This window comes from Scyliorhinus canicula, chromosome 1 (genome assembly GCF_902713615.1).
Source record: "Scyliorhinus canicula chromosome 1, sScyCan1.1, whole genome shotgun sequence".
NCBI classification, from domain to species: domain Eukaryota; kingdom Metazoa; phylum Chordata; class Chondrichthyes; order Carcharhiniformes; family Scyliorhinidae; genus Scyliorhinus; species Scyliorhinus canicula.
The window spans coordinates 284,889,985-284,902,273 of NC_052146.1; the positions used below are offsets into that span (position 1 = coordinate 284,889,985).

General features: G+C 50.7%; 1 protein-coding gene across 4 annotated transcripts in view; it reads left to right on the forward strand.

The window, feature by feature from the left end:
- The window catches only part of mtr (5-methyltetrahydrofolate-homocysteine methyltransferase), a 114,465-nt gene that overhangs the window by 58,611 nt on the left and 43,565 nt on the right, over nucleotides 1-12,289 (forward strand). For all 4 annotated transcript variants that reach the window (XM_038814423.1, XM_038814449.1, XM_038814431.1 and 1 more), the window contains 2 exons: nucleotides 9,504-9,593; nucleotides 9,789-9,941. In XM_038814423.1, the coding sequence (XP_038670351.1) occupies nucleotides 9,504-9,593; nucleotides 9,789-9,941 (243 nt within the window). The remainder of the gene's footprint in view (nucleotides 1-9,503; nucleotides 9,594-9,788; nucleotides 9,942-12,289) is intronic.

Below are 12,289 nucleotides of genomic sequence, written 5' to 3' on the forward strand. Positions count from 1 at the left end.
TCCCCTCTCCGCCCCCCACAGGCCCCAAACTCACCTTTTGCGCGATGTTCACGCCGGCAGCGACCAGGGGTGGTCTCTCGGCCCATTCGGGCCGGAGAATCGCCGGTCGCTGGGAAAAACGGCGAGCGTCGATTCTCCGAGCAGGGGTGGGAGAATCGCGAGGGGTGCCAGAGCGGCCCTCCCGTGATTCTCCCACCCGGCGTGGGGAGCGGAGAATCGTGTCCCTGTTGCGGCCCAAATCTGCAGGAATCTCAAATTTATGCCGGCCAAAATAGATGGCACCTTCAAAACGTGGAAAGAGGACGAAGGGATACTGACGGTAAGAGACATGTTAGTGGATGACAGACCCTGGGGGAGCTAACCAAGAAGCTCCAACTCCCGAAGGGAATGAGCTCCGGTACCTGCAGATGCGGGACTTCCTTTGCAAGGAGACCACGACACTCTCCCAGATACCCAGACACACACTGCTAGACAGACTGCTAACGCCGGACTTGTTAAGGGACGGTAAAAGTGGCGACATATACAGGCAACTGTTAGGAGAGTCCTACTGGACGATACGCTATAGAAATGAAGGGAGGAACTAGGCATGGAAATAGGGGGAGGATTCTGGATCGAAACTCTGCACAGGTTAAACTCCACGCAATTGTTCACAGGGCTGAGCGGTATCAGGGGAAGTCCGGCCAGCCACACCACATGTTGTGGTCCTCCTCCAAAGTCATTGGGTTCTGGACCGCCTTTATCACGGCCATGTCCAAAATGATTGGGGTGAAGATGAATCGATGCCCGTTAGCGGCAGTCTTCAGGGTATTGGAGAATTCAGAGCCCTTTGTGGGGAGGGCGTTTTCCTCCCTGATTGCCTGGCGAACACTCATGCTTGAATGGAGGTCAGCAGCACCGTCCAAGGCGTCAGACTGGCTGTCAGACCTAGCGGAGCTTCTAAAATTGGAAAGAATAAAATTCGGCATTGGGGGATCAGAGGAAGGGTTCCATCACACATGGAAACAATTCGCCAGCCTCTTCGAAGACGTGTGGGGGGAGGGGGGGGGGGGGGCGGACAAGCTGAGAAGGGAAGTAGGGGGGAGGGAGGGCACCCACAGTGAGGAGAAGGCTGTACAACACACTGAGGGCCACAAAGGAGCAGCTCGGATCATATCCACACCAAGCTGATCACTGCAATGTAAATAGACCACTTATCTCTACTGTCATATGTTTTTTTTTGCTCTTTGTTTTTGTCTGATAACACTAATGTGAATTTCAACCACATGTACAGAACAAGGCTGCAAATTATTTATAATCTCCGTTATGAGTAATGCAGTTGTACAATTGAATTGTAGGATGCTTACATAAGAACATAGGAATTAGGAGGGTAAGCAGGCAGTTCAGCTCGTCGAGCCTGTTCCGTCATTCATGGCTGATCTCTTCCTGGTCCCAAATCCACTTTCCTACCTCCCTACCTGTTCCCCGTATCCCTTTTACCCGTTTAGACTTCCCTGACATAAATGAAAACTTCCAATAAAAACATTTTTTTTAAAATAGTTAATTGCGAGGCTCTGTGTATTGAAGATTCTGATAGGTTACACAATAAAGAGTACAGGCATTTCAGACACACCCTAATTTCTCAGAACTGCTGTGGGGCAACTAGCTTACTCCAGTTAAACAGGATTTGAATGGTGCAAATTTAAGCAAAATCATGATAGGAAAGGGTGTCACCACAGTAACATTTGAATATTCATTTAGAAAGCTGTTTCTCTAGATATTGAGTGCACACGGTCCTCACCACTTAAAAGAACCGTAATCAGAATCTTGCAACTGTTTCATGATGTTCTGGCTGCAACTGTCTTGAGTGGGAGATCTGAAGCCGATACCTTCAAAATCCGCACCGGGATCAAGCACGGCTGTGTGATAGCCCCCGAACTATTTATATTCCACCTGACGGGTCTATCTGCTTCACCCAAGATCAACTGCCCTCTGGTGTGAGTATTAAACACAATCTGGATGAAAAGATCTTTAACCTCAGTCCCCTCATTGCCAAAACTAAACTGACCACCATAGACATTCATGATCTACAGTTTGCAGATGACTGTCTCTTTCAATCTTTTCAATTCTGCATACAAGAAGGAGACTCCGGTTGTCCTTGAATGTTGCCCAAACAAAACTCATATGTAAACTCACACCTGGTCATCCAAATATTCCTAGTGGAGTGGTGCAGCGACAACAATCTATCCCTCAATGCCAGCAAAACTAAAGAGCTGGTCATTGACTTCAGGAAGCAAAGTACTGTACACACCCCTGTCAGCATCAATGGAGCCGAGGTGGAGATGGTGAGCAGCTTCAAATTCCTAGGGGTGCACATCTCCAAAAATCTGGTCCATCCACGTCGACGCTACCACTAAGAAAACACAACAGCATGTCGACATTACCTATTACCAACTTGTGGTGATATAACTACTGTAGTGATGTGTACTTGCAGTAGGGGGATGTATGCCTGTACCTGTAATACAGGTACCTCCGGTTAGCCCCTGCCGGCTAGCTCTGCGCACAGGGAGCTTGTGTATAAATATGCGTGTGAGTCACTCAGACCCTAGTCTACAGTTGCAGATAGAGGAATAGCATCGCACAGCAATAAAGCCTCTATTGTACTACTCTCTCGTCTTTGAGTATAATTGTTAGCGCTACAATTTATTGCTGTGTGATTTTCCGTTCACCATGGACATCAGAATCAAGCCTGACCGTCTGCAGCTGGATCCGCAGTCGCCTCACGCCAGAAAAGACTTTGTTCACTGGCTGGCAGTCTTCGAGGCCTACATCTCTTCAGCGGACCCACCCCCGACGGAGGCTCAGAAAAAGCAACTCCTGTACTCCAGACTTAGCTCCAGTGTCCTTCCGCTAATTCGAGATGCGACTGACTACATCACAGCTATGGAAGTGCTCAAGGAGAACTATGCACAGTCGGCGAACACCCTGTTTGCGAGGCATCAACTCTCTACTCACGTCCAGCAGCCGGGTGAGTAGATTGAGGACTTCTGGAGGGCCCTTATACCTCTGGTACGAGACTGCGACTGCCGGGCCCTCACAGCCATGGAGCACTCTGATTTACTCATGCGCGATGCCTTTGTTACAGGCATTGCATCGGACACCATCCGGCAACGACTGCTGGAAGGGGCCACCCCCGACCTCGTGGCCGCAAAGGCCCTGGCGCTTTCCATGACAGCCGCCTCCCGTAGTGCGCGATCGTACTCCGCTAGCCACTCGGCCCACCCGTCCTACCCCTCGTGGACCCGGCAAACGGCCCCCCAGGCCCACCCGTCCTACCCTCGTGGACCCCGCAAACGGCCCCCCCAGCAGCTGCCCTCGCACTCCACGCCTGCGCTGCTCGCCGCATCGCGCTCCCTGGGGGTCCCCACTGTTACTTCTGCGGTCAGCAGAAGCACCCCCGCCAGCACCGCACCTCGACCTGCAAAGCTTGTGGCAAGAAAGGCCACTTTGCAGCGGTGTGTCAGTCCCGGACGGTTGCCGCTATCACGCCCCCGTTCCCCTCGCCTTAGCAGTTCGCTCAATGGGCCCCGCCGTCCGCTTCCCCCGACCCCACGTGCGATCAGTGGGCGCCGCCATCTTCATCCACCTCCGCCATGTGCGTTCCATGGGTGCCGCCATTTTGTCCCGACCCCACACCGTGCGCTCCATGGGCGCCGCCATTTTACCCACAGGTACTCCAGATGCCGCCATTTTGTCCTCCCCCGGGACACTGGTCGCTACCGCTCCTCGCCGGACTGATCTGACTCGACCACCGATCGCCTGCTACTCGCCTCCGTTACGCTCGACCAGTCGCGTCCTCGCAACCTGGCACCCTCTTCCACATCGGTGCTGGTCATTGGCCACGTGACCTCCTGCCTCATCGACTCCGGGAGCACCGAGAGCTTCGTCCATCTGGACACGGTAAGGCATTTATTCCCTTTCGGTCCATCCCGCCAACCGGCAGATCTCTCTCGCCTCCAGGTCCCACTCTGTCCCGATCCGGAGTTTCTGCATGGTTAAACTTACTGTACAAGGCGTGGAATTCGACCGTTTCTGTCTGTACATTCCCTCCAACCTCTGCGCGTCACTCTTACAAGGCCTGGATTTCCAGTGCAATCTCCAGAGCCTCACCCTCAAATTCGGCGGACCCCTACCTCCCCTCACCATTTGCGGCCTCGCAACCCTCACTCTTTGCCAATCTGACCGCAGACTGCAAGCCCGTCGCCACCTGGAGCAGACGGTACAGCACCCAGGACAATGCCTTCATCAGGTCCGAAGTCCAGCGGCTGCTTCGGGAGGGTATCATCGAGGCCAGCAACAGCCCTTGGAGAGCCCAGGTGGTAGTGGTTAAGACCGGGGAGAAGCACAGGATGGTCGTGGACTACAACCAGACCATCAACCGGTACACGCAGCTCGACGCGTACCCCCTCCCCCGCATTTCTGATATGGTCAATCAGATTGCACAGTACCGGGTCTTCTCTACTATTGACCTGAAATCCGCCTACCATCAGCTCCCCACCCGTAAATCGGACCGTCCCTACACTGCCTTCGAGGCAGACGGTCGTCTGTACCAATTTCTTAGGGTTCCCTTCAGCGTCACGAATGGAGTCTCGGTATTTCAATGAGAAATGGACCGAATGGTTGACCGGTACGGACTGCAGGCCACCTTCCCGTACCTCGACAATGTCACCATCTGCGGCCTTGACCAGCAGGACGATGACGTCAATCTTTCTAAAATCCTCCACACCGCATCACTCCTTAATCTCACGTACAACAAGGAGAAGTGCATGTTCCGCACAGACCACTTAGCCATCCTCGGCTACGTCGTCCAAAACGGACTACTGGGGCCCGATCCCGACCGCATGCGCCCCCTCATGGAGCTCCCCCTCCCCCACTGCCCCAAGGCCCTCAAACGCTGCCTTGGGTTCTTTTCTTATTACGCCCAGTGGGTCCCACAATACGCGGTCAAGGCCCGCCCACTTATCCAGTCCACACATTTTTTCCTCTCGGCCGAGGCACAACATGCCTTCGCCCGTATTAGAGCAGACATAGCCAGGGCCGGGATGCACGCAGTAGACGAGACACTGCCTTTCCAAGTAGAAAGCGATGCTTCAGATGTCGCACTTGCCGCCACGCTGAATCAGGCAGGCAGACCTGTGGCATTCTTTTCATGCACCCTCTACGCCTCCGAAATTCGGCATTCCTCTGTTGAAAAGGAGGCCCAGGCAATCGTTGAAGCGGTGCGGCACTGGAGGCATTACCTGGCCGGCAGGAGATTCACTCTCCTCACTGACCAACGGTCAGTAGCTTTCATGTTCAACACGCAGCGGGGCAAGATCAAGAATGACAAAACCTTGCGGTGGAGAATCGAGCTCTCCACCTTCAACTACGAGATCTTGTATCGACCCGGCAAGCTCAACGAGCCCCCAGATGCCCTCTCCCGAGGTACATGTGCCAGCGCACAAGTGAACCAGCTCCGTGCCTTGCACGAGAGCCATTGCCATCCGGAGGTCACTCGCTTGTGCCATCTAATCAAAGCCTGCAATCTGCCCTACTCCGTCGAGGAAGTACGGACAGTCACCAGAGACTGCCAGATCTGTGCCGAGTGCAAGCCGCACTTCTACCAGCCAGAGCGCGCGCGCCTGGTCAAAGCGTCCCGCCCCTTTGAACGCCTCAGCGTGGACTTCAAAGGGCCCCTCCCCTCCACCAACCGCAACACCTACATCCTTAGTGTGGTCGATGAATTTTTTTGGTTCCACTTCGCCATCCGATGCCCGGATATGACGTCTGCCACCGTCATCAAGGCCCTGGATTCCATTTTCACCCTGTTCGGTTTCCCCGACTACATCCACAGTGACAGGGGATCCTCGTTCATGAGCGATGAGCTGCATCATTTCCTGCTCAGCAGAGGTATCGCCTCCAGCAGGACGACCAGCTACAACCCCCAGGGAAACGGGCAGGTAGAGAGGGAGAACGGGACTGTATGGAGGACCGTCCAGCTGGCCCTACCGTCCAGGAACCTCCCAGCCGCTCGCTGGCAGCAGGTCCTCCCTGACGCGCTCCATTCCATTCGGTCGCTACTGTGCACCGCAACTAGCAGTACACCCCATGAACGTGTTTTTGCCTTCCCTCGGAAGTCTACATCCGGGGTGTCGCTCCCGACGTGGCTCACGACTCCGGCCCAGTCCTCCGTAGGCATGTCCAGCACCACAAGGCGGAACCCCTGGTGGACAAAGTACGCCTTCTCCACGCCAACCCTCAGTATGCCTACGTGGAGTTCCCCGACGGCCGCCAGGACACAGTCTCGCTCCGGGACCTGGCTCCCTCAGGTGCCGATCCCATGCCCACGCCCCCTTTCCCCTCCTCGCCCCCTTTCCCCTCCGCGCCACCCTCCTTTTCCCCGGCGCCCCCCTATTCGTCCCCACCAGGTCCATCCCTCGTCCCCCTGCCCACACTGGAGGACACGGAAGATTTCGGCTCGCTCTCGGAAGATTTTGGCTCGCTCTCGGAGTCATCCCGCCAGCAGCCAGCACCAACACCGCCACACCTGCACCGACGTCGCCACCACAGCTACGCCGATCACAGCGGAACATTCGACTGCCGGTTCGGCTCAACCTGTGACCTGCTGACCAGATGGACTCTTGGTTTTCTTTGTTTGGACCCTCTTGTAAATAGCTCATCCTTTGTTTTATAGTTACACGTCACCCCCGCTGGACTCATTTTTTTTACAGGGGGTGAATGTGGTGATATAACCACTGTAGTGATGTGTACTTGCAGTAGGGGGATGTATGCCGCCTGTACCTGTAATACAGGTTCCTCCGGTAAGCCCCTGCCGGCTAGCTCCGCCCACAGGGAGCTTGTGTTTAAATATGCATGTGAGTCACTCAGACCCTAGTCTAGAGTTGCAGATGGAGGAATAGCATTGCACAGCAATAAAGCCTCTATTGTACTACTCTCTCGTCTTTGAGTATAATTGTTAGCGCTACACAACTTTTACAGATGCACCATAGAAAGCATCCTATCTGGCTGCATTACAGCCTGGAATGGCAACTGCTCAACCCAATACCGCAAGAAACTTCAGAGAGTCGTGAACACAGCCCAGTCCATCACACAAACCAGCTTCCCATCCATTGACTCCATCTACACCTCCCGCTGCCTGGGGAAAGCGAGCAGCATAATCAAAGACCCCTCCCACCCGGCTTACTCACTCTTCCAACTTCTTCCGTCGGGCAGGAGATACAAAAGTCTGAGTACACGCATAAACAGTCTCTCAAACAGCTTCTTCCCCGCTGTTATCAGACTCCTAAATGACCCTCTTTTGGACTGACCTGATTAACACTATACCCCTGTATGCTCCACCCAGTGCCGTTGTTACGTAGTTACATTGTGTACCTTGTGTTGCCCTGTTATGTATTTTATTTTATTTTCATGTACTTAATGATCTGTTGAGCTGCTCGCAGAAAAATACTTTTCACTGTACCTTGGTACATGTGACAATAAACAAAATCCAATCCATTTCCTGTACATGTTGAAGGAGAGACTCGGGAATGGGTTGAACACTTCCCACACCTTGGCAGCCATCTCTTAAAAAGCCTTCATTATGAGGAGATCCAACACTGGATTAGCTACACCAGTCAGCTTCGTAGAAACTACAACAGTGACAACAAAGACCTCAAGTCAACAAAGGTTCTGGTGTACAGAGCAGTTGTCATTACCACATCTGTACTGCAGTGACCTGGACTTTGTATCAGTGACCAATTAGAACACTAGAAACGTGTAGCAGTACTGCCGTCGCAAATTCTAGATTCATTGGGAGGACCATCGAACAAGCACTGGTGTCCTTCTTGAAGCCAGCTCCACAAATATTCAGGCGAATCTCCTGCAGAATCAACTACAATAGATTGGACACTGCGTCCAGATAATCGTCCCGAGCTAAATGGCCTAATCCTTTATTTTCTATGCCTCTCTCTCTCTAGGCCCCAGTTAAAAAACAGACCGCCTTTTCAGTCATCGGCAATCTGAAATATTGTAGAAACGGGGCTCAGGCATCTAAATATTGAGCCTATCGTAGAAAATTGATTTGATCTCAATTTTCCATTGACAGATATGTCATCTTGGGTTAAGTTAGTCCCAAAGAGACCGTTACAAAAAAAGAGGGCATAATTGACATGGTTCAAACAGCAATTACTATACCAATAAAAGATAAGTTTATAAAGATTTGTTTATTTAATGATGTGGAGATGCCGGTGTTGGACTGGGATGGGCACAGTCAGAAGTCTTACAACACCAGGTTAAAGTCCAACAGGTTTGTTTGAAATCACTAGCTTTTGAAGTGCGGCTCCTTCATCAGATGAGTCACCTGATAAAGGAGCTGTGCTCCGAAAGACTTCTTGTTTATATTAGGTTCAGCATAAGTAGTTTTGAAACTAATTCAGTTTCTTTGGAAGTTTGTTTTATCGGCAAAATCATTGTCTATTTTAATTTTTTATTTATAATGTGAATGCCAGAGATTTTTGAAGTTCTTTCTATGACTTTCTCACATTACCAAATTATCCAGTGAACTACGTTTTGACCCTGCATTGCAAGCATCTACATGATTGCAAAGCAATTGGGGGAGAATGATAAGTGTTGGCCTTGTTAGCAATGCCCTTATCCCATGAAGGAATTTTAAAAGGATAAATAGATTCCTAAAACTAATGACAAGTCAAAATCAGTTATTAGATTTGGAGAAAGAAAAATCTATTTGGAGGTGCTCAATAGCTTCAATCCTCAATCTTAATTTCCAATGCTTGAATAAATTTATATTTTAGTGCTGATCAATGTTGTGTTTACCCACTTTGCCTCTTGAGAGATTTAATCTAGGACATTTCCAACCTTTCTGAATTCAGGAGAGTTATGCCCTAATTCCTGCATTTGGTACATTTAATTTTACTCAGTAAAACATAGACTGCAAGGGCGGCACAGTGGTTAGCACTGCTGCCTCACGGAGCCGAGGATCAGGGTTCGATCCCGGCCCCGGGTCACTGTCTGCGGAGTTTGCACATTCTCCCCTTATTTGCGTGGGTCTCACCCCCACAACTCAAAGATAATAATCTTTATTATCACAAGTAGGCTTACATTAACATTGCAGTGAAGTTACTGTGAAAAGCCCCTAGTCGCCACATTCCGGCGCTTGATCGGGTACACAGACGGAGTATTCGTAGGTGCATTGGCCATGCTTAATTGCCCCTTAATTGGAAAAATTTTAAAAACATAGACTGCAGTCTTAAATGTATCCTGAAAGGCCACCTATAGATGCTGATACACTGCCCGGAAACCTCCAACAGCGCCCCGGCGGGGATTCTCCAGCCCCGCTGAAAGTGAATGGAGTTTTGGCTGGATCGCCAAATTCTTCGTTCTGACTTGCAGCGGAATGGCAACGGATGAGGTTAGAGAATCCTGCCCAATGTGTCTTGATAATCTGTACTGTGGCTTGTTGTTGCTTTCAGAATCATGCCACGGGTGGGAAGAAAGTGATACATACAGATGAATGGAGGGATAATCCTGTTGAGGAACGTCTTGTATATGCCCTAATGAAGGTAAATGATTGCATGTCTGTGGGATTGTGGTTTGCTGGCCTTGATTGGATGCGAACATTTTGGGATTTCTGGTGCCAGTGAAAGATACTATATAAACTTGTTTTCTTTACTTTTCCCCCTTCCTGCTTTCCCTCATATTGTGTTTTTTATGTTTGTCTTTGTCAAATGAGTTCAAATCTTGTCACTGTTCTTCAGGGTGTAGAAAAATATGTGGTACAAGATACAGCCGAAGCAAGAGCCAATCAGGAGAAGTACCCTCGACCTCTGCATATAATTGAAGGACCCCTGATGAATGGAATGAAAGTTGTGGGCGAATTGTTTGGAGCAGGAAAAATGTTTCTTCCACAGGTGAGACTGGAATAAGCTACTTCACTCTGCAAAGAACCAAGTGGATGGTGGAGGCAGAGACCCTTATAACGTTAAGAAGAATTTAGATGTCCATGTGTGATGCCAAGGCATACAACGCTATAGGCCAAGTGCCGGAAAATGGTGGTTGATTTTGACCAGTGTGGATGTGTTGGGCCAAAGGGCCGTTTCTGTGCTGTAAACATCTATGACTATATATTTGCAATGCCATATGGGTTTACTTCTCTTTTAATATTCAATCTTGGGGTGCGAATAGGGATGTTAACACTTCACCTCGGTGTCTCTGGATAAGTATGATGTGGAGATGCCTGGGGTGGGCACAGTAAAAAGTCTGACAACACCAGGCTAAAGTCCAACAGGCTTGTTTTGATTCACTAGCTTTCGGAGTGCAGCTCCTTCCTCAGGTGAATGACGAGATGGGTTCCAGAAACACGTATATAAACAAAGTCAATGATGCAATACGAGTAACGTGTTGGACAGCACGGTAGCACAAGTGGATACCACTGTGGCTTCACAGCACCAGGGTCCCAGGTTCGATTCCCCGCTGGGTCACTGTCTGTGCAGAGTCTGCATGTTCTCCCCGTGTCTGCGTGGGTTTCCTCTGGGTACTCCGGTTTCCTCCCACAGTCCAAAGACATGCAGGTAAGGTGTATTGGCCATAATAAATTGCCCTTAGTGACCAAAAAGATTAGGAGGGGTTATTGGGTCACAGGGATAGGGTGGAAGTGAGGGCTTAAGTGGGTTGGTGCAGACTTGATGGGTCAAATGGCCTCCTGCACTGTATGTTCTAAAATAAATGAATGTGCTGCCGCAATTCCTGTTTATTTTTCAATGCCTGCCGATTTTCCTGCCAAAGACATTTGTTAGAGAGATTGAAGGGATGATTACCTCGTTCATATGGGGAGGGAAGGTAGCCAGAATTACAAAGGTGCTACTACAGAGAGGAAGGCAGGCAGGGGGTTAGGTTCTTCTGAACCTGATGTATTATTACTGGGCGGCGAATGTGGAAGAAGGTGCGGAGCTGGGTCAGCGGGGTTGACTCCCAATGGGTCAGAATGGAGGAGAGTTTGGGTAGGGGGTCGGGATTGAAAGCGGTAGGAACAGCGCCGCTCCCGACGGCCCTGGGGGAATACTCAGGGAGTCCGGTAATAATAGCTTTGTTGAGAATTTGGAGGCAGTTTCGATAGCACTTCGGGTTGGGGGCAGGGTCAAGGGAAATGCCAATTCGAGGGAACATTAGATTTGAGCCAGGTAAGTGGGATGGAAATGTTCGGAGATGAGGAGAAAGGAATTAGGACACTAAAAGATTTATTTCTTGGGGGCCGTTTGCGGGATTGAAGGAACCGGGAGCGAAGTATGGGTTGGAGCAGGAGGAAATATTTAGATACGTGCAGGTTCGTGTCTTTGCCAGAAAGGAGATACAGAGCTTCTCAGTAGAGCCGGCTTCCACATTGCTGGATGAGGTGCTGACGACAGGGGGACTGGAGAAGGGGGTAGTATCGGCGGTATACGGGGCTATTTTGGAGGAGGAGAAGGCGCCACTAGAAGGAATCAAGGCAAAGTGGGAGGGAGAGGGTATGGAGGAGGGGTTCTGGTGTGATGTGCTCCGGAGGGTGAACGCCTCCACCTCGTGTGCGAGGTTGGGGCTGATACAGCTGAAGGTGGTGTATATAGCGCATCTTACAAGGGCGAGGATGAGCCGGCTCTTTGAGGGGGTAGAAGATGTGTGTGAACGTTACGGGGAGGGGCCCGCAAACCACTTTCATATGTTTTGGTCCTCTCCAAAGCTGGAGGATTACTGGAAGGAAGTGTTTAGGGTAATCTCTAAAATGGTGCATGTGAAACTGAACCCGGGCCCTTGGGAGCCCATATTCGGGGTATCGGACCAGCCGGGGTCGGAAACAAGCGCAGAGGCAGATGTTGTAGTCTTTGCCTCGTTGATCGCCCGAAGGTGGATCCTGTTAGGGTGGAGATCGACCTCTCCACCCTGTGCCCTGGCGGGGGGACCTGCTGGAATTCTTAACGCTTGAAAAGGTCAAATTTGAACTGAGGGGAAGGATGGAGGGGTTCTGTAATTTATGGGCATTACTCATTATGCACTTTCGAGAATTGGATCACGTCGAACATTAGAGGGGTTGGGGGCTGGAGAGTTGGGGGGAGTGGGACTGTCTGTTATTGGTGACTATGGGTGATTCCTGATTTCTTTTGTCATTTGTTTACGTTAACATGCGGGCCAGTGTCTGGGGTTTGGTGGGAGGATGGGATCGCTGTTATTGATATGGGGATTGACATTACGTTCATTACTGATTTTTGTTTATTGTTGGATGTAA